This window comes from Antrostomus carolinensis, unplaced genomic scaffold (assembly GCF_000700745.2).
Source record: "Antrostomus carolinensis isolate BGI_N321 unplaced genomic scaffold, ASM70074v2 scaffold25396, whole genome shotgun sequence".
NCBI lineage: Eukaryota > Metazoa > Chordata > Aves > Caprimulgiformes > Caprimulgidae > Antrostomus > Antrostomus carolinensis.
The window spans coordinates 46,524-68,995 of NW_010324826.1; the positions used below are offsets into that span (position 1 = coordinate 46,524).

At 35.0% G+C, this 22,472-nt stretch overlaps 1 protein-coding gene across 1 annotated transcript in view; it reads right to left on the reverse strand.

The window, feature by feature from the left end:
• RHBDD1 (rhomboid domain containing 1) overlaps window positions 1-21,137 on the reverse strand; it is a 33,148-nt gene extending 12,011 nt beyond the window's left edge. Inside the window, exons 1-5 of the mRNA XM_010171031.2 lie at window positions 20,621-21,137; window positions 18,074-18,206; window positions 9,032-9,120; window positions 7,325-7,375; window positions 3,358-3,477 (exon numbers count right to left, since the gene is read on the reverse strand). Coding sequence (XP_010169333.1) covers window positions 3,358-3,477; window positions 7,325-7,375; window positions 9,032-9,120; window positions 18,074-18,206; window positions 20,621-21,053 — 826 coding nt within the window. The 5' untranslated portion in view covers window positions 21,054-21,137. The remainder of the gene's footprint in view (window positions 1-3,357; window positions 3,478-7,324; window positions 7,376-9,031; window positions 9,121-18,073; window positions 18,207-20,620) is intronic.
• Window positions 21,138-22,472: the final 1,335 nt, after the last annotated feature.

Sequence of the window (22,472 nt, forward strand, 5' to 3'; positions counted from 1 at the left end):
AGTGGGTTTAGATAACCCATGTATGGGATTATAGAAGAGTAACTACTCAGTTTAAATTTGATGCATGTCTTAATACAAATTAGTTTTCAGTTGTGGACAACTGATAACAGGAAATTCTGTATAGGCCACTTATTCTTTTAATAGCTTAGTAGGATACTAACACAGTAATTTATAAGAATGGATCAACATTCCAAATCAGTAATGGTATATTATATGGCCTAAAACCCCCAATAAACACATTTGTCCAACTAAGGGGCAGTGGAGTAGGGGTGGAAATCAATAGAAGTTACTGCAATACTATTTTGTACAAGCTACAGAGCAACTGTGATGGTTTAAATGTCATAGCTGGGGAAAAAAAAAAAAAAAGATTAATAAGAAAAGAGAGTCCTAAATTTTGGTTGTGGTACCTTTTTTTACATCCATTTAGCTATCTATTTCAAATTATTTTATGTAATTTTTAGTCACAGTAAGTACCTGTTTCATCATCCATGTAATTGTAAGCAACTGTGAATGTCATGCTTTAAGGAAAAATGTATCATGTTCAAAAGACAGCGCTCATTCAAGCTCATTATTTTTCACACTAACTAAGAGGGAAGAAGATCCTAATTGCTTGCTAGCACAATAAATTTCATCTCATCCTTTATGTCACTAAAACAGGTATGATCAATTACATGCTCTATATTACTTTCTTTGTGAAATAAGGCATCTGCCTACAGGCAAGCTTACCTTTTAAGCAGCTTGTTTAAGTAAATATTTTAAGAGTTCAGCTCAAAAGTCTTACTTTTCCAAAATAAAGTGGTAGGAGAAAAAGGTGCAAAATTAGAGCACTCTCATGAAACCACTGAAAACAACATCTATATATATTTGATCATACCAAACTATATTGTAAAGGACACACAATGATGTATTTTCCCACTTTGCTTATCTGTGAGGCTTAAAAACGGTAACTAGCACTGAAAACAGACACTACTGTAGTCTTAAGCAATGCTGGTGTCTCAAATGAAGTTAAAACTGTGACTTGGTATGCCAGTTATCTACCAGCGAGATATACTTAGAGATGCTATTTAAATTCTATCTCATGTTTCATCAAAGGGCATTCTCCAAATAAGAAAATATTCCCTCACGTTTGAAAAACTTACCTTTGTCCAAAAACAACAAGCAGACAAAAAAACCCCCAAACTTAATTACCTATAGTGATGTAGATTATTTGAGGCTACAGATGAAAGTGGCAAGTGTTCCACACTGATACATGAAAGCCTTTAAAGTGTACACTATCTAGTTATTTATATTATCATAATTTTGTCATTTTTATTTGTATCCTGTTTTTTTTTCATAATTTCAAAAAACTACAAACATGGTTCATTCTTGCAGATAATATTTCAAAACGTTTAATATTAAAAGCTTAGAAAGATTCCTTTCTCAAACTCACCATTAAAAATTATTTAAAATGTCATATAAAAACAACAGTAAAATAAAAAGCATCTTTTACAATAAAGCTCATTTTAAATCTATTCCTTCCCAAAATCTAGCACTTATATAGGCCAACATTGACAGAACTTTGTTAATCCTTTAAAATTCCTAAGACACCATGAACAATAACTAATTAACTATCTTCTGCTGACAAACCAGATGACCTAAATGCTATTTTATTGATTTATCTGAAAACTAAGATTCTCACTAAGGTTTTCAGTACAGTTTGATTGAAGTGGGACTGCTCAGGTTGCAAACATTTCTGGAACAAATATTACAGTAATAATCTAGAAAATGTTGGGGTTTTTTAAAAGTTTCTAGCTTCACAATGTTGAGGGAGAGTTAGGCAGAACTAAGCTTAAATAACAAAGGTGAACACAAATGAAGATAACTAGAAAAAAAAATAAAAATCACTTAAACCCCCAGTAGTTTCCCTAAAACTGCACTTCTGCCTCCCAGGTGATTCTGATAATAGATGCAAACGTAATAAAGCAGAAAGCTGTACTTACTTTAAAAAATACATTAATGAATTTTTCAAACTAAACAGCATTTTTCTATCACAATCCTGCCTCATCTGCTGCCTTTTTAAAATCGCCTTCCAGATAACATGACATGTTCTTCGTAATAAAAAGTAAGATCACAGAAGGTGTGAAAGTAAAAGTGATTATGATTTGTCAAGATCATAATTTTCACATTTTGCCTGGTATTTCTCTGACAGGCATAACAGTGGTGTAAATTAATTTTCTGAGCAGAGATTTATGAAAGGTGCTCCACATCGGGTTGCAGTTACAAGTAGGGGCTTCTGTGTTTTTTTCCTAATGAAAGCTTCTTTGAACCCAGGAAGATAAAATAGCAAGATTATGAAAGAGGAAAGTAACATTGAAGAGCTATTCAGTCAGATTATTATTTTTTTAAGATTAAATGTTACAGCTTCAGCAAATTTAAAAGAAACCTTTCCAATTTCTTAAGTTAAGGAGCACCTAAAGCCTTTGGCTGAACTCCCAAAAGAATCCCTATTGGCATGGAACAGATTAAAAAGGAAGAAATGTTTGATATGAAAAACTATCTCAATACCAGACAACATACACTATGTTCATTTCTACCCTTTATTTTATCACTTCAATATAAAAATTTTGTATAGCATGTAAATTTTACATGTGATGCTCCAATAGTGTGCTGTCAGTCCTATTAAGCATTTTCCCTCAAGTCTTTAAGTTTTCAGAAGCTGAGAAATAGATTCTACAAGTTATCCTTTCCCTCTTGATTTCATTTGCACTATAAAAAATGAAATATAGCCTAATAAATGTATTTTATACCAATTTAATAAATTTCAGTTAAAAGCAAACACCACTTTTATTTCCAAACATTTCTATCTATTTTTTAGGTCTTTCAGCTAGTTAGAATATAAGTTTCCTTAAAGGTAGAAAAGGATAGTGTGAAGAGTAAGAAATCAGTACACTGCTTGTCAATTACATTCGTATAGAAAGCAAAAATACACACACACACAGAGAAAGTTTAAATATTGGCAACATCAATTCTTCCATTATACCACTTCATAATACTTTTTAGAGTATTGTAAGATTTATTTTTTTTTTTTGGCACAGCAATTTAGTTTAAGGTTTTTGTTATAAAAGCATTCCTTTTACTATAGTACTAGCAAAGTAACCAAGCAATAAGCAATTACGAATAAATGCAATTACACTAAGAGAACGATACCGCATCCTCACACTGCATTCTCCGAAAGTTTTACCATGAAACTTTCATCTCTTTCTGAAGATATGTCCAAAATACTGAAAATAAATGATGAGCAATACATCTTCCCCACCCCGACACTCCTTTATCAGTATGAATCATAACTTGAAATACAAAATGCAATAAAATTCCTACCTCTTTCATTAAGACTGTTTAGCACTGCCCTTTCAAGCTGTTCTTCTTCAGTAAGGCCACCTGTATAATCATAATAGCTCCTTGGTGTTCTGTATTGATAACCTGGATAGCCATAATACTCTGCAAAATGAATACAAAATAAAGAAAATAAACTGCTGCTACTCAGTAGGAGAGTGTGAAATCAGATATCTTTATGCCATCTTTCTTCAACAAATTATTTTAATTTGGGGAAGAAAAAGATTATTAGGATTCAATTACTTATACAATATATGCCATGAATCAATTTCTAATTTACAAAGTCTGACTATGGTAACAGGAGATAGAAAAACAACAGAAAAAAGATGGATCAAACATCTCAGTTTTTTATCATTGTTATGAATAGATGAAGAAATTTTTTTATGAAACAAATACATCATGCCATTTCCCTTTATCTTCAGATTATTAGCATCAACGATATTGATATCAACACAATGTCTTGTGTTATCTCATTTATATGGATTCCATGTGTAACCTTCTTGTGGAGTTTCTGTGATTAGTAACAAATACAGACTATGAAGTAAGGACCTATAATTTTAAAAAAATATTGGGTTGAAGAAAAAAATCCTAAGCTCTAGAACCTTAGGATGAATAAAAATAGTTATACCCTATCTTAAAGTTATACAGGAAAAGCAGGAAGAAATTGAAGAGAGTGACTGAACACTGTTTAATACAGGAGTATATATATTCCTCTGTCTGTATTATGCAAATATGCCTACATGTATTTTATATACATGTGTAAGTGTACATGAATGTATGTATACATTATACATACACAGAGGAAAAACTATAATTCCATCCGTTTACAAGCTTTTCCTTTTTGGAACATACAAGTGACATTGGGAGAAATTTCATACATCTGCAGTAAGCACTTTGTATTATCCTCCAGTAACTTGAAAACCTGCCATTTCTCAAGTGATAAGCAACTCCTCTGGTTAGAAAAAGATTATTTTTATTTTTTAATCTGCATTTTAATCTTACAGTCATATTTTTAACAAACTTTAAAAGCCTTTAAGTCATACTGGCTACATTTAAGAGATAATTCTCCAGAAAAATAAAACTGACTGCAGGATACCATTTAGCTGGGGTTTTATATATATAAAAAAAAAAATATATATATATACACACACACACTTCAGATGCATTCTTTATGTATCCCTCTCATTCTCCTCTGCATTATGTTACTCTCAATTAACATTTTCTCAGCTATATTTTTTTTTCTGAAGGCTTCAAAAATGCATGCATGAATTCTAGTACTAAAAGTATAAAGTCATCTGATGAAAGAAAAAGGATGTTGTATTTAAAATTTGTTCTATTATTGTAAATTTTTGTATGTTTGATGTTTTACACCATCATCAAGTTTTAAGTGCTCAGAAAACTAATCTTATTTTACAAGAACCAGTTTGGTAACATCAACATGTTCAAGGTGTTCCTATGAATAAAATATTAGGATATTTATTTTGATTAATGAACTGCATTTAGAAAAGGTCTAATTCAGTTACTAAATACTAAATGCGTTAAAATTACACTTAATCATTTTTTTTCTAAAGCTGTTTCCTTGTACTGTTTGATAAAACCTGTTCTGATCATAGCTTCACCTATTTTTCTATTTCAATTGGTATTTAAAGGCACATAGTATAAATCAGCATACCAGAAAATGAAAAATTAATCAAGGTAAGGATGTACTCTATATGCATCATTAGCCTATGACACTAGAGTTTCCTTAATCCACAGACAGACAAATTTATTACATATATCATACACCAAGCAAAAGGTTAAAGCTACCATACAGACTTCTGCAAATAGGTTAAAAGACAATCACAAAATACATACACATAAAATGAACAAATATACATCTTTACATTGCAGTGGTAAGTAATTTTAGATAAATTAATTTAGTAAAAAAAAAAAAAAAAAAAAAAAGTAGTTACATCCACAGCCAAGCTTTGAAGACAGGATAATTCAGGTTCACTCTCTCCTTTGTCTCCCTTTTGTCCACAACAACTCAAAGCAATAGCTTGGCTACTCCAGGGACTGCCCAAGACATGCCAAAACCCCCAGAATTCCTTGTTGTCAGCATACTGAAGTTTTTTTTTTTTCCTTGGGTGCTATGATATAACATGCCAGATATATTACATGAAATCTCTTCCCTTTTCCCTGCTTGGGAAGAGCCAGGAGGAAAAAGGGCCATTCAGAATCTGCTCCTATTCCACAAGAGTAGTCTTTTACACCCAAGCTGCAAGCAGCTGGCTTTTGTACAGTGGCTGTAAGAGATTATGGAGTCTAAATGTCAAGTACAAATTCTTATCTTCATTAGCCATTAAAGTACCTTTTCTGATACAAATCTTCAAGAGCTTCCACCCACTCTGCTATACTGGAATACCGAAGGAAGATTAAGTCTCTATGAACACAGAATACAGAGCAAGCAGCACACCTGGGCCCTGGTGGACTGAACAGTACCTGTAGCTGGGTGAACATCTTTAACTGGGCTGAGACTGCTATTCATGGAAACAGGCAGCTTGTGCTCACTACATATGCTTCAAAAATATTCAAGGGCCCATAATTTTGCTTGTGGGAATTATTTAACATAATAAAAATGGAGGTAGATCATTGAAGACAAAAATCCTACATGGACAATAGAAGCAGCACTAACCTTGGCTTATTGTGGCTCAGAGTATGCACATCTCACTTATAAAAGACTATAAAAAATCCTGCATGGCTAAACATCAGAGAACAGTAGAAGAATGATCAAACTTATGAAATAGTTTCCATATAAGCAACCATATAGACTACAGCTTTCCAAGGAGAGAGAAAAGATTAGTACAGTGAATATAGGACTGAAGTCTACAAATCCATAAAGAATATGAAGTACATAAAGAATGGAGGTTTGGTTTCCCTTTCCATAGAAGAATGAATATGCATCAAATTAAATTAGCAGCTAGCAGGTTCAAAACAAACAAAAGTGACAGATTCTACACCAGGAAGTAAACTGTGAAATAATTCTTCTGTGATGCTGTAGGTGTTAAAAGAGTTCATGCCAATTCAAAGAGCTTTTGACAAATTCATGAGAAAAGAATCCATCACAGGCTATTAAAGCCAAAATTCTCCCATAAAAATTTTTGCTGATAACATCTTTAAGCCACAAGTCACTGCACACTGGTAGATATCTGAGGGAGTTATCACTATATATTTATTCTGTTCTTACAGCAGATGCCTAGGAAGTAAATCACTGCAGGAGATTAAGATACACTAGGCTATACATCCCCTAGTTTTGATCCAACACACAGTTCTCACAGCTGGCTCCTCTTCTGTCCCTCCCAGACAAGACCTCCACCTATGCTTTCTATACAGTCCACATATAATGACCCAATGTTTTGCACGAGAAGTGAGCAAACATGCCACATTCAGAGTATGTCAGTATTCCACCTAGCCATCGATACACTGTGAAAACAGCCTAAATCTATTCTGGTGAGCAATGGGCTTTTTCCATGCAATTTAATTGATTCATAGAAAGCGTTCCTTGTCAGAGGGGGAAAAAAACATCCAGGAATGGAACAGATAAATTTGCCAGATCAGGGCAGATTTATCAAGGTTCAAAGGGTTGCTTTCAATATACAAAATTTCTCCCCTGCTGCACCTTCTGCACAAGAGAGGGTATTACCCCAGGGTAGCATTTATGAAGTCATTACCTTAATTTGAGGTTTAAAGCCTACTGTACGAAATACATCAACACACTTCTCTAAAAAGGAAAGGTGAGACACAGCAAGAGAAGTAGTAAGTTTAGCAAGTAGACATATCAACAGAATATTTTGTATATTATATAAGTTTCCATTTAACTAGCTCCTCTATAGATTTCCTACCATTAGCAAAAATCATGTCCCTATTTTTAGAGCTGGAACAAGTTTTTAGGTAAGTGGGTGAGAGTACTTACCTGAATAGTAGTCCCTTGGCCTGGCAGGGTCAGTGAATGAAGAAATGCCACCTAAGTATAAGAATAATATATGTACTATTAGAATAAAATGATCACATTGCCTTTCTTTATAAAATACAAAATGTAAAATACTCTTTCTTTTAGAGTCTGCTTCATAAGATGCAAATAATGAAACATCGAGTAACTATGACTTTTTTGGCATCAGTGAGAGAATACAGTATTGGTAAGCTTGTATGTTGTTCTAGATTTCATAGTAGTGTGCCACATCTAAGCAATGTACCCATGTAGAGTAGAAAAAGGAAAACCAATCTAACAAACGTTCTCCAGAACGTATAATGACTAATTTCTGCACTGAGATTGTACAGTGGTAAAAATAGGTTAAAGCACAGAAAACAGAGGACTGTAGAGACCACAATGTTTCTGCTCTGCTACACAGAAGAAAAAGATGACCTGTATACTGGAACACTCCTTCCTCCAGGTCTTAGTCACACAACAACCTTCACAGCAGCAGGATCTCTATTGCATGTTTCACTAACAGTACCACGGGTTTTATCACAGAACCCTAAAATAACTGAGTTTGCAAGGAACCTCAGAAGGTCCCTAGCCCAGTTCTCACTCAGGACAGGGTTAGTTATGAGATCACACCAGGTTACTCAGTCAGGACTTTTCTCTTGTCAAGTCTTGAAAACATCCAAGGATGGAGATTGCAGAACCTCCCCAGGCAGCATGATCCAATGCTTGACTGTCCTAATAGTCATCAGATAGTGCCCCCCGTGCCATAGAAGCATGCAATATTAACATTTAACTGATGTGACACCACGTCTGTTCACTCCAATGAGGTGGGAAATCTGATGCTTCAGTCTCTATTTTTCCACTTAAACTGCTAAACATATATGGTTACAGAGTGTATCACCAAACTGCGATAAAACCTCCTGTGAAAAGCATATACATCTGAACAAATAATGTCCTACTATACAAACACCATATCCATGGTGAACTTGATGGCACAGTCATGAAAAAAGTACTCAACATATTAAGTGATCAGACATAAACAAATATTCTGACAATTAAGCACAACTGTTGTGACAGCACTTAGACTTCCAATTAAATACTGAAATTTATTGGAATTTTCATATATAAATTCACAGGGCTGTATTTAAAACAGTTGTTAGACTAAAGATGTCTAAAAATACCCCCTTTTTTTAAAAAAAAAAAAAGAATTACTACAATATGAAAAGATACAGTATTACATTGTTGGAAAGCTTGAGAATTCCAGTAACTATTTCACAGGCATCCCACAACTTTTTTCAAATTGTAGGAACTTCCACTAGAATGGATGCAAGCAGCAGAAGTCAACATGGAAACTTAGTGTGTTCTGACATATTTTTATGGCTTTACCACACTTCATTTAAAATGACATTTTCATTGACATCTTATGTGAAACATTTTACTGTAAATAAACATTTAAAAAGTAGGGTAAAAAGTTTTCCTCTAAAAACAGCTGAAAGACATTTACTGGTTCTTGTCACCCCTATTTAAGAAAAAAAGTGGTTTTTTTTTCCTTCTGCACTCACTTTAATAACCAGCATATCTTTTATTGCCTAAAAACTTGCTGAAATGTCCTGAATTTCTATATGCAAGACTCACTGAATTTTAAAAATAAAAGTTTCTTATGCAGATTTTACAAATTGAGCAAAATTAATATACCTGAACAGGTTTTCATGATCTTTTTCAGAGGTCCCATAGTGTACATCAATCCAACGAGAATCCCTGCCAGATGCCCAGCAAAAGAAGTCCTACAAAAAAGCAAAAACTTGTGAGCGATGGAAAGCTGTTTTGTAGGGATCCAGAAGGGGGAGTGCAGTGTTTCTTGTAACAGAGAAAGTCCCTGAGTGAGACCAAGCATAGAGAAAATACTTGCCTCCAAGGACATAGTGCCAAGTTTTCCCTCTTCATAACTACTCTAAAATCGGTAGGTATAAACAGTTACAAAAGAGTATCTAACAAATATCCTGAAGAAGTCAGAAACTAATTGTAGAGATCATTTTAATTGCTTGTTTAAAGGACAGAACGTAATTTCCCTAAAAGCATTTAAAATAAAGACTTACTGAGGGAGTAGACTAGTTTTAATCTATAAAGAAGTAAATCCACAGAATTACACTGAAATGTCTAGGTAGGTTCTACCAAAACCATTTGCAGTTTCAAGTGAAAGCATAAATACAGTACTTTCTACTGCATTATCAACACATCCTACAATTAGTCTGAGATAAGCATGAATGCACATCTGTTGCAATCTGTGTAACACAGTTGTCTTCGAAATTAAAAGAACAATGAGCAAAATGCTGAGATTCAAATTCTTTTCTATACATACCAAGAATTTCTTTAAAGATCATTGTCCATTTGCACATAGAATGAAAAGGCTCTAAAGCCTTCTGAGAAATCATCAAGATGGAAGCATACTTTTACAGTAAAGATTTTCTCCAAGTACTGCCATAACTATAGAGTACTCTATAAATTCATAAACCAATTTTCAGCATTCAAATTAAGAGACAAACTCTTTTTTGTTTAATGAAGTTCAAACATTAATTAAGAGTAAAATCTTTTTACTTTAACCAGGTTTAAGCATTATTTGTAAACTGTTCACATCTATTACCAAATTACAAAAGCCAATACACTAAACATTAAGATTGCCTAGTACATGCAATTATAAGCAACTAAGTCCACTGGATTTATACTAGTTGTCCAAAGATTAAAGTATTATGAGGTTTTTTTGCCTTTATAAAGCAGAAATGAAGCCTCTGCTTAACATAAAAATAGATATAAACATGACACTTTTTACATTCCAGTCAGAAATCTGAAAGAGTTACACAGATGATAGCATATGCACTCACGACAATACAGCTTCCAGGCATCACTGGCAAAAGGATATAAGAAAACACGTGTGTCACTAGAGGGAGATAAAGATCAAATCTAAATTCACTCTTTTGCCACTTACTAACTACAAACTTGTATTCTGCTATGCAAAGTCACAGTTCTCTCTCATAAGTAACCAACAATTTTTTTTAAGAGTAACACATAAATAGTGATGTGAAAGTTTACAGGTAAGAGGCAGTTACCAAAATAAAGTATCTTTAAGGAACTAATTTTCCAAACAGATTTTTCTGGAACAGATTTTCCAAATTTGTGAAAAACAAACGCCTGCCTTGGAAAACATCTGTACTGAGAAAGAAGTAAATACTTCAGTACTCTAGAAATCACCAACATGAGATAGATTCATTTATATTCCTGGCAGTGCTAAACAAAATTTATGCTCATCTTGATTTGAGTACAACACTGTTCCATAAAACCCAAAAGCAAGGTCTTTGCTTGCAATACAGTGAAGCTGTATATTTACACACTAAGAATAATCAAAAACCTTCAACTTTAAAAGTCTTTAGGGGGATAATTTCCATTTCATGTCTACTGAACAAGTTAGTGTACTAGATACCTAAGTACTATTGACTGCTTAATTATATTCAAGGTGTAGAAACTTATAATGAAAATGTTTAAACAGGGTTTTCTAAATGAAAAATATTATCAGATAGTATGAACGTGTGACAGTGTATCATTGACATGCAGAAAATGAGTACATTTGATAAATCACATCAAATTTTCACCATATGCTGTCATAAAATTAATTTGACTGATCAACAGCAGCACCTTGCTACTTGTAATTACTAAGGAAAAGCAATTCTGTAAAGCACAGAAAGACAGCTTCCCTTACATTAACAAAATGCTTAATGTTACAGCCAAGTTAAGCAAACATGACTTCATTTTAGAACATGTTATATTATAATTTACTCAAATAATAACTTAATACCTCTTTTGCGAATGCTTGGTATCTTTTACAGTATAGAAAACATAGATATTTCCCAAATGTAACAACTGAAACAGATAATATGCAAATTTACAAGAAAAAGGGAGCTTTATTTAAAATATTTAACACTGTGAAAACAAAATAAAAAAACTATGCAGCAGAATTTTGAAGTAGTTAACTTGTGTCTGCTCACAGCTGTTTTGAGGACAAGTAAGGCTAGAGGACTGTAAGAGTTTTTCTATACCCATTCTTAAGTAGGGAGAAGAAAAGGAAAAAAAAGAGAAATAGAGAAGCAGGAGGACACTAGTCAGGGGACTACAGACTAATCACTATCTTCTGTTCCCAGATAAAACTATTTCTTCAGCAATTACTAAGACACGTAATTTGTGGATACAATGAAGGTAAGAACACCCGAAGCAGAAAATAGATTTGCCAAGAGCGAATCTCATCAAATCAACCACAATTCCTCCTTTGACAGGGCAACGAGCCTCACGGAAAGGAAGAATTAGCAGATGTCACATATGCCATAAGAATACAACACTGTCTCACAGCATTTGTCATAAAGAAGACTTAAAAACCTTAAACTCTACTACAACTACACTAAGCAGATCCATAAGGGGTTGGTAAGCCGGGTTTAATACTCTATCAGTGACTCATTATCAAACTCAGGCTATAAATCAAGCTGATTTCTGCAAGAGTCTATTCCAAATATTATTTACAAATGACAAGCTAAGAGAAGCTGTAAGGGTCATTACAGGCGGCACTACAATTTAAAGCAACCTTGACAAAATTAAGTAGTTGTTTGGAAAAAATAGGGTGCAACTCAATAAAGACAAACATGGAGTTCTGAACACACCACAGAAATCATCAGCTATTCGAACAGGCTAGAAGTGACTGGCTAGTAGTAGAGCTCCAAGGTAGAAACTGGGGCACACAGTGAACTATACAATAAAGCACAGATCTACGTGTCACACCATTATAGAAAAAACAAGTTTTTTACTGGAAATACGTAAACAGTAGCACTATATGGAAGTAAAATGAAGTAGCCTTCCACTCTACTCAGCAGTGCTCTCAGCTGGAGAACTGAGCCTACTCTTTGCACGCTGCACAACAAGAAGAGCAACAAAAAAACCCGAGAGCCCACAAAACAACATCTGAGAAAAGACAGAAGGGAGTGAAAAAGACAATCACGCGAGTCTATTGAAGAATTCTCTCAGATACAATAATCTTAAAATATGGAAAAGTTTGTCACACATGGGAACAAATACACTCCCCACATTCCCCATCCATAAGAGAAAGAGTAAGAGATATAAGTCACAGCAAGAGACAAAAAAAAATAAAGTAGTAGAACAAACTGCCTGGAGAAACTGAGCGGTCTCCATGCAGACCAGGCAGAGACCTCCCAGATCCTTCTGTGTTCAGGGCCCATTTTCTCCCATGTTTGCCCTCGCTTCGCAAGGGAAAACGAGAAGGCTACTAAGACCCTGCAAAGAGCAACTGGAGTTTATTATAGTGATGATCTTTAAAAGTGCATTAGACTAAATATTGTTAAGTATAAATTATATATACACATCCATATATGTTTGAATACAAACACATACATGTTTGTCCTTCTGATGTTATCCCTCAGAGCATTTGTTCTGAGATCAGATTCATTCAGATCCCCTATAATCTTTCTTATTTTATAAAAAGACTGGAATTATTCAATTTCAGTAAATTACCTGAAGTGTTTTACACATGCAAATAATATTCTTTTATCCACATACCTTAGTCCAAAGTGGATACTCCTATTTCCAATGAACTTAAATATATTTGAACCATTAATCCCCAATAATACTCCAATGTCAATCTTGACATTTTACTACATTTTACAGTGAATTTTAATTTTCAGTAGAACATCTTTTTTAAAAATTTGCATAATGGATTTCTTTCCTATGAGGCTGTTTGAGTTTTATCTGCAGACATTAAAGTTAATGGCAAAACTATAGTGTTTTCACAAGGCAGGATTATATGCAAAATTTAGAACTAAATGCCATGGATTTTGGCTGAAAAGAAATTAATAAAGGATTTACAAAAAGAACAAAGTAAGTTGTGTAAAGAAGTCTTGTGCAAGCACATATTTCCAAGGCTCCTTTCACTTGTATTAGAAAATTCCACTCTTCTTGTCTAATCCAGAAACCTGAGGTTGCTCCTACTTTCTGCTTTTTATACAAAGTAAATAATCCTGGATATAATTAGAAGCTTTTACAAGGCAATAAAGCAACCTCCATCATCCACAGATCCCAAAATAAGCTTTTTACAGTATTCATAACAGTAGCAGTGTCTTGACAGGAATGTATATTTTAGTAGGTAAAAATTTACTGTTATTTTTGAGTTAGATTAATGAAGAAACATTTGCATGATTGCAACATGATAAACTACTGCCTTTTTTCCTGCTGGCTAATAAAGAAAAATTAAGAGATAATTATTTTTTTCACAGTACAATTTTCAGTTTCCATAATAAAAGCTGAACTTTCAGTGGGAATAAAAATAGGGTTCTTGACTTTTTAAATTGCATGCTTTTTCTCTAAATGTCAATGAGCTTTATAAATATTAACTAATGTTCTCCCTGATACAAAGAAATTCAAATGATGTCTCCTTTAATTTCTTGTTTGAAAATGTAGAGATCCCCGGAGATCTTATTTATCTCAACCATTCACTTCATACTAATGATAAGTACGCAATATGTCTAAATACTGTTTCCTGAAGACATTTACCATCAAGCCAATGTGCACATTACTTTAGAAAAATCTTCTAAACAGAATTAATTATACTTTTTCATTTGCCTGTGTAATTTCCAGGAAAACTGGTATCACTAGAGGGAAAACCATTTGGACTGCACTGGCTTTTCATGTATGAGAGATTCTGACCCAATGTTTACAAGAGTCTCAGTATTAATTTTTACATTATTATTGTTACAGTATCCTTACAATGAATCCAAATCAGTTCCTCACTGTTGGTGAATTTACCTTGAATTGTTTCAACTCTGGTGTCAGTCACTTGACTCAACAAATGAAAACAGGGCAAGAAAGTCTACACCTACCACTTAACTTCCATAATTTCTTCCTAAGAGCAAACCCCAAAGTCTGGTAGGCATTATTATTTATGCACACATTCTACCACAGGACAAAGCCACTTATTTAGCAACAAAAGTATGTCTTTTGCTTAGGTCTTTGCTGCAGTCCTTTGTGAAAAGACCTTATTTCTGTGCATCTCCTACTCCAAGGCTAGGCAGCATGCATTCACTGAACAAGCAAACAAAGGAATAATATCAAAGTGACATACTACAAGAATCTAGACCAACTTTATTTTTTGAAAATAATGAATTTTGAGACCATGGGAACCAAATCCATGAATTTATACACAGTTTATTTCCAAATTAACATGAGCACAGACTCACCCGCACATGACAATTTATACACTTTGCTACAAAATTTAATCTTGCTTAGAATGTAGGCCATGTAGTCAATTTACCAGTGATAAACAACCTACCTGAATGCAAATTAAACCAAATTAAATGACTGCATGAGTAAAAGTTAACTTGTTTCACACAGCCCTATACAGAAAAATGCTATTGCTTCTATAAATGGAAAAAGGAAACTTGTTAGTAATTTTGTAACACATGGGGAAAATAGCCTAGAAGAGTAAAAGCTATGTTTGATAAAGGAATAAAAGGCTATAAAGTAGTTCTCGTCACATAATGTCATTCCAGTCAAACCTGGGGTTCTTTTGGTTGGTTGCTTGCTGTTAGCCCTTTTATTCCTGAGGGACAGTTGTCATCAACAAACAGGACAAGTAACAGTACAACAGCAAATCTGACTGATAACCAGTGATGACTCAGTGATATCCCTAAGCATTAAACAAGTAAGAAATTTAAAAGTAGATGAAATAGGAAAACAGATACATACAAAAGATCTCATGAGGTTAAGTTTGATTAGAGTTATGCAAAACTATTTGTATTCACACCAGATATTGTGCCAGGGTTGAGTCTGAGGGGGGCACAAAGCAAAATAATCAAAATTTAAAACCAGATTTGTCAAAATATGTTCTTATATTTTCAAATATATTTAAAGCAATTTTTGTGAGGTTTGTTTTGTTTTGTGGTTTTGTGGTTTTTTTGTTGATGCTGGGTTTGGGTTTTGTTATCAAAAGCTGAGTATTCCTATTAAATTTACCTGTTTTGAGCATGATCTACTTTGAGACTTTGCCCATGGATCCTTGAACCCAGGTGAAATGAAGCAACAACTCATTTGTCATTGTTGATTCATTACACATTATAACTGTATAACGATTCCAATTGTCAGCTATGAATGCTTATGACAACCATCTGCATCTGTGTTGCCAAATGTAGATCTGTTGCTGTGCTTTTGTTCTTGTATGGGATAGTCATCAGTCTGTAGTCTCTTCTCTCTTTTTAAGATGAGGAACTCTAATAAGCATCTGAAGTTGCCAAAAAGGTCAACAGAATCTACCAAAATACAGGTCAAAAGGAAGCCTAGAGAAATGCCTAAGTCAGTTTTCAGACACACAGTGAGTGAGCTACAGAAATGTTAGACATCTTCGAGATTCCCTGTACTCCAGAATAGCAAGTCTCACTATTTCTGATAAACTGCAAAAAGAGCAACCCTGGACAGTCACAATATCAAACCTCAATATTTCTGAACACTGAAAAAGACATTCTCTACTCTTCTCCACTCCTAGTTTTTCATTTTCTCATCATTTTCATCCTTTGTTACTCAACTTTCTGAAAAAGAAGTTTGAAAAAAACTCTAATGCCCAGCTTCCAACCCTAAAATGTTGTCTTTGTAAATCTGATAGATATTTGAGTTAGTTCAGAAACAACCTGAAAGAGAAGCTTTTCCTTTAGTAGTGTAAATCACCTCCATGCAAAAGGGATAGATGACTCAAGATACCACATGCTCAATCCTGGAAGAGGCATAGAGATTAAACATAACTTTTCACATGCCTGCTATCAAAGAAGTAATCCCAAGGATTGCTATAAAAAGCCTAAATCTCAATGTCCTTACTTTACAGAAGGCAAAGATATGAAGCATATTACATGTTTTAAAATTTCCCCATAACAAAAACATTAATGAGAAAGAAAAGAATTAAAAGATGTCAGTAAAACCCTAAACCCTCTCCTAGCACACAAATCAAAACTTTTCAATAGCCTCAATATTGCTTTTTAATCCTTCATTGGTTATGGATTCTTACATGATCCTGATACATCATTCCACTAAGGTAGAGCCAAGTTTACTGTGTCTTTCTGACTGGACAGAATTCTGCGACAGTAACTGACCTCTTGTCTATTCAAAACTAAATTATGCAACTTGATCTTTTAATCGGACACTTCCAATATTACAACATGCCCTGAGCACACAGATGAGCATGTAAGAGCAATACTCTGAGAGCTACAATTGCTATGGTTCATTTCAAAGCAGTTGGCAGTTACTAATTAAACATTCTGTGTTCTGGCACATGAATTTCTGGAGATTACTACTTCTTTTCCACGGTCCTCATTATCATTTATGTGCTGTGAAATTGTCCTATCAGGATTGCATGTAACAATGTAGAGGCTCTTTATACCAGGCAGCAATCTAGGCTTCCACAAAATTATGAAAAGGTTTTTGACATTATTTCTGGACCTTCTATACAATTTCCACCCCAAAGACATTTCTGCAGTAATGCAACTGGAAGACAACAGCACTCAACTACTAAACTCATGTTTTTCCTCTACCAGATACAGTATGACATGTTCATGGTTTTACTTTAAAGAATAATGTTCTTTCATTATTCTTTAAGAATAAAATAAAAAGTACTAGTGAACATATCACCAAATAAAAACTATGTTCAGATAACATGACAGTTTATATTTTTCAGAATAATGTTTTTAGTGCACTGAAAACTTTGGTTTTATACCTGTAGTAACACCATGCAATTGACATCCCAGCTCACACTTGAAATTGCACATGGAATACAGCACTCTGCTGTTTGTCTGCCTTTTAACCTAGGATTCCTTGCTGCAGCCAGTCAGGCACAGTAAGTCATAAAGCAATAAAAGCACTGTTTAAAATAAGTAATATTGGAATTCCCATTCTGATCTAGAAATGTTCTATCTGGTACATCATAATATCTGATGATGAATAAGTCGGTATTGCTCCTCTCTTTTTTTTTAATCTTTCTGAGACGTGGGAAATTGTATATAAAAAGTGATCTGGTAGTTTGTTAAGTCTGTTATCTGTACTTTGCATACATTCTCGAATATGACTGACAGTTATAAAATATTATACAAGAAAATTACTTATTTGCAACTAGAACTCTAGAAATCAACTACCAAATAAGAGAAAGGCACTATATTCACAGAAGTAGGTGCAGAGGAACTGTGCTGGCAGACCTAAGCACAAAGGAAAATTGAGAGAGACAATCAGCAAGACTGTAGGACAGTAAAACTGCATAAAATTTGCAGAACACTTGATGATAGCTTTATCAAAAATTAGAGGAGTGACTACAACAAATGGGCAGAAGGGACTAGGATAGAAATAGCAAGCAAATAGTGGAATGCTGTTTTGCTAATGAAGCCCTTTGCACTACGGTGTATTAGTTTGGTTACTGTGCTGAAAGCCTTGTCCATCAACTTTTGTTGTCTTCCCTCAGACACTTGGTAATACCTTCTGGGCATAGTATTTCAGGTTTTTATTTTGAAATGTGGTCAAAATAGAGGGTGTTAAGGAAAAAAGCAGGCTGTAGCCTCAACACTCCATTTCTATACCAGCTAACACTACACATACTTCATAATACATTTCAAACTTCAGAGATTTCAAAGTTTAGAGATTTGAGCTATTAAACGCACTTACCCTGGGGAGATTAAATGAATAGCCACCAGCTCCACCCAACAAGCATATTTACTGGATATCTGCAATCCAAGGACACTGCTGACTCTTCCTGGATTGTAATGGTTGTTAAGAACTTTCAAAGCAAACAGGACTCCTGCAAACAAGAGATATCATCGCATAAAGAGAGAAGTACTGGTACCCAAAGAATAAATAAATGAAACAACTACTAAAACTGAAGTACCATGCAGTTTCACAGCACCACAAAGCATATTCAATAGCAGCGTAGTTTGGGAGTCATCTCCAGCCAATCCACCCTTGGCTCACTAGAATCCTGTCTGTACAGCTTCAATGACTTTTTTTTTTTAGGGTGCAAGTGTTCTTTCAAACTGCCTGGCCTGGTGTACTGTCAAGTTCCACCCAAGGGGACAAGGGACAGGTCTGTTCCATCCATTTAAAATATATTAAAAAAAAAAATCCAGACATCCTAAAACTCTTAAAACCTGGTAAAGTGAATGAGTCATAAATATGCATATAGATTGGCTCTTAAAGAAAGTTTGTTATCAGAAAAATATTTGTATTTTCAGCAGTTGTTCCATATACATGCCACTTGCCCCAACTGAAGAGAAATTACCTATGCTGAAGGTCATGTTGAAGGTTTAGAAAGATCAACTATGGATACCAACTCTGTCAGAGCTACTTTAATCTGCTGCCCAAATAATGGTCAAATGCACATGCGCTCAGGCTGCAGTCCCACATTTCCAAACTTGCAATACTCAAAAGAGGCTGCAGAAGGTTAAGTCACATTAAAACAGTTTGCAATACTATCTTGCAGAACATGGAAATTAAAATCCAGCTAAGGAATCCCTAAATCAATAAAAAGCTTGACTTTTTGTCCTCTGCACAAATGGCTTAGTAGATTTGAGGCTTAGTTCCACTCTTTATTTCACTAAAAAAATCTAAAGTATACACTCCAGTCAATATTGTAGTATGGCTGACATGAGACCCTTGTAAGGAATGAAATGAGGACCCAATCTGTCCCACCACCAATGCTTACCCTACCAGCACCACTGCTGTTCAGTAACTTGGTCCCTTTTGCCATAAACTTGCATCACCTGGATAATTATTTCACTAAATCTAACTTCCTTTCTGTTGCTTCAAAGAAAGGAATGTGTAAATTGCTATCTGGCTAAGTGGGAAGCTGGAGATTAATCCAGTGAAAAAACCTTACGATGAAATCTCTACACTATCCAATTATATGGTATTTATATTCCAAAGTATATTATATTATATTATATTTTATTCCAAATTATATAGTATAAAGAAGTTAAATCACAAATTCTTGAAATATTCACCCTTCTCATTCCTAGTAAGAACAGGGTTGATACTAAGTTGTTTTAGGGTATGGACTGATAGGAACACATAGGAAAAACCTCACATGGATGGTGCATCATGTAAGTGAATATTTAAAAGGGACACTTCACAACTTCTAGGTTTCAACTTCTCATCCTACAGCCTAGTATGACAGAAGAAAAGAGCTTCAAAAAGAAGCTCGATGGCAGCACCTCCCAGTTGTTCACAGAGAATAATATTACACAGCACACTTCCCCCATGAATCACCCAGCAATAGCTGGAGTACCATGTAAGAGCTAATCCTAGAAAGTCCAGCTGAACCGGGACTGAGTGTAGATATTTCAGTCATTTTGCCACTAATAATAAATATTCGGTAGGGTTCTGCAGTCACTGTTGGGGAGCAGCAAGAGCTAAATGCTCTGCAAAGGAAGGGCCTCCAGAGGGAACAGGGAGGCAGGCAGCCTCCCCAGGGCGTGCCCTGTCCCACAGTCCTTGAGCAATGTGCATAGGGCAGGCTGGTGACACTAAGTGGGGTTAGCCAGGAGCCCAGATCACCAGGGACATCCTCCTGACAAAGCAGTGCCGAAGACTCAGGAAGTCAAGTAAGGGCCCAGGTCAGAGCAGCACACGGCCAGGCACAGATGGAATGTAGCTTAGACAGAGACAACGCAGAGAGCTTGAGCTTAAAAGCAGCTGCTGAGTAATGGGAAGAAAAGGCCTCGTTGAGGCTTCTCAGCCATCTCTCACACCTCCTTTCCCACTAGTCTGAGGTGGATCGCAGCTGCCCCATATCAGAGCACAGGCAGCCAAACCCCTCAGGGCCGCTCCAGCCCCCCCAAAGGCCAATACCAGAACTGGGCATGTCTCGTTACCAAAGAGTGGGTGACAAGTGAATACCTGAATCTCCAAATGAGCAGCTACCGGAATGCTCCAACTAGTACCAATGTGGACACCACAAGGAACCCTCAGAGGTGCTGACACACTTTTCTCACAGATTGAAAGTAGGGCTTGCCTTCTAATGCTAGGTCCCAATGACAGCGTGAGTACAGTCCATACCCAAAATACAGGCTTTAAATTAAAAAAATAGATAACTTCACTGATATAACAAGCACATTCATGCATACAGGTGTACACCTATTAATTTTCTATGTTCAAATACTGCTATATAGTACCTATAAATATTCATTTCACATATATAAATGGGATGATGTGCCTTACCTGAAAAACCTACAGCACAATTCATTTCATACGAAGGATCATCCAGAATTTTCACAAGCATGAATTCCAGCGCCATATAAACAACTCCAATCAGCACTGAAAATACTGCAATTATATATGCAAACCATATGCTCTTAAGCTTTTTTTCCAGCATTATCCCTTTCCAAAGCATGGAAATCATGTTATAATATAAATGCCAGTCATCTGCATGGTGGACAGGAGAAAGCAGTAAACGCTGCCAGTTCTTTCTGTAGAAGCCTTCATGTACACTGATACACACTTCAGACAATGGCCTCACAGGATTCAGGAAAAGAAAAATATTTAGTGCAAGTACCCCAAGAGTAACAGAAGGAATGTTCTGGAGTCCAACTTGAGAAATTTGATAAAGCAGCAACAGCAGCCCAGCATTGACTCTTCCCTGCCTTCGTTGCATTATTACTCCTTCTTCAAAGAGATGGGAAGATTATTCCTATTTCTAGTCTTTTGTTCAAATTCAAAACCACAAAAGTTTTGGAAATTCTGAAAGAAGAAAAAGATAACTGTATCATTATACATATACAAGGGTATTTGCTCATCACTGGGGTTTTTGTTGGGTTTTGGGGTTTTTTTTTTAAACAAAGCAAATTCTATAAGCTAAGTAGTTGAAGTCTCTTTTTTAGATCAGAACAAAACTTAAAATGGGGAAAAAATATTTCACAATTTTTAAACTGGTATAAGACACAAATAAAAGGGATTTATACAGATAACCCAGACAAGCATTGTGAGAAAAAGGAGCCTACAACCTCTCTTCCATGTCCCTGGACAGGCTTAACCTACAGGCTTTACTTAATCTATAAAATTCCTCCATGTTCTAGACATGTTCTCATTAATATCCCAATTCACTCACAATTATAAAAACTTCATGAAGGAAACCAGTTAAAAATTCTTCTCTAGAATCTCTGTTTTCAAGCTTCTCATCTTTGTTACATACATATTTTTTTCCCCTCCATGACCATTTTTCTAACTTTTACAAATATTCAATACAAGCTAAGAATGCAAATGAAAAGTTAAAATTTAAAAAAGTAACAGACACAGTGAAGTACACCTAAATATAAGCTTTGAAAGATGTTACTGCTTTCCTAGTAACTAGAATTCAGAGTTTAGTTTAAAAGCATGCAATGGAGGAAAAAAAAAAATGTAGGAAGAAAGCATATACTAGAAGAGCACATAAAATTTCCAGACAGTTATAGTCAAATATTAATCTTTGCCTTATTTATGCCAGATAAAATGAAGGACTAAAAAGGGCTATAAAAGTTCTAGATCTAGCTAGAAATATGGTTACTATGACAGAAACAGAGAAAGGGCATCAAGCTAACCTGTGTGAACCTGTAAAGAGAAGAGGGAGGAAGCTGCATTGGAGGAAACAGCACAAGGTGACGTGGAGTTTCTCCAGTGGAACTACCTGGAGAAGACAGGAAGAGACACTGAATTTCAAGTAGCTTCTGAGGGCTACATCCACTTGGCCAGTACTATTTTTACTTCTCAAAACTCTCCAAGGTGGCACAACAATGGCATAGCCACTCTTCATCTCTAGGATGCCAGTTCTTTGCTGAACTGTTGAAGATATAATACAGGACTTCACACATAACTATCAGCTACGCAGAGCCAGCAAAATATGCTTAACTCTTCAAAACTTTGCCATCAGGTTTCAAATGAAACTTGCTGAAATATCTTGATATACACAAAATTCTCAAAACCTCATTCACCTCCTTTTTCATTATATTATAAAATAGTTAGAATAAGTTACTTATATTCTAACTTTTTATTTCATTTAAACTCCTTTCCAATTCATCACACCAAATGCTTCCTCTTT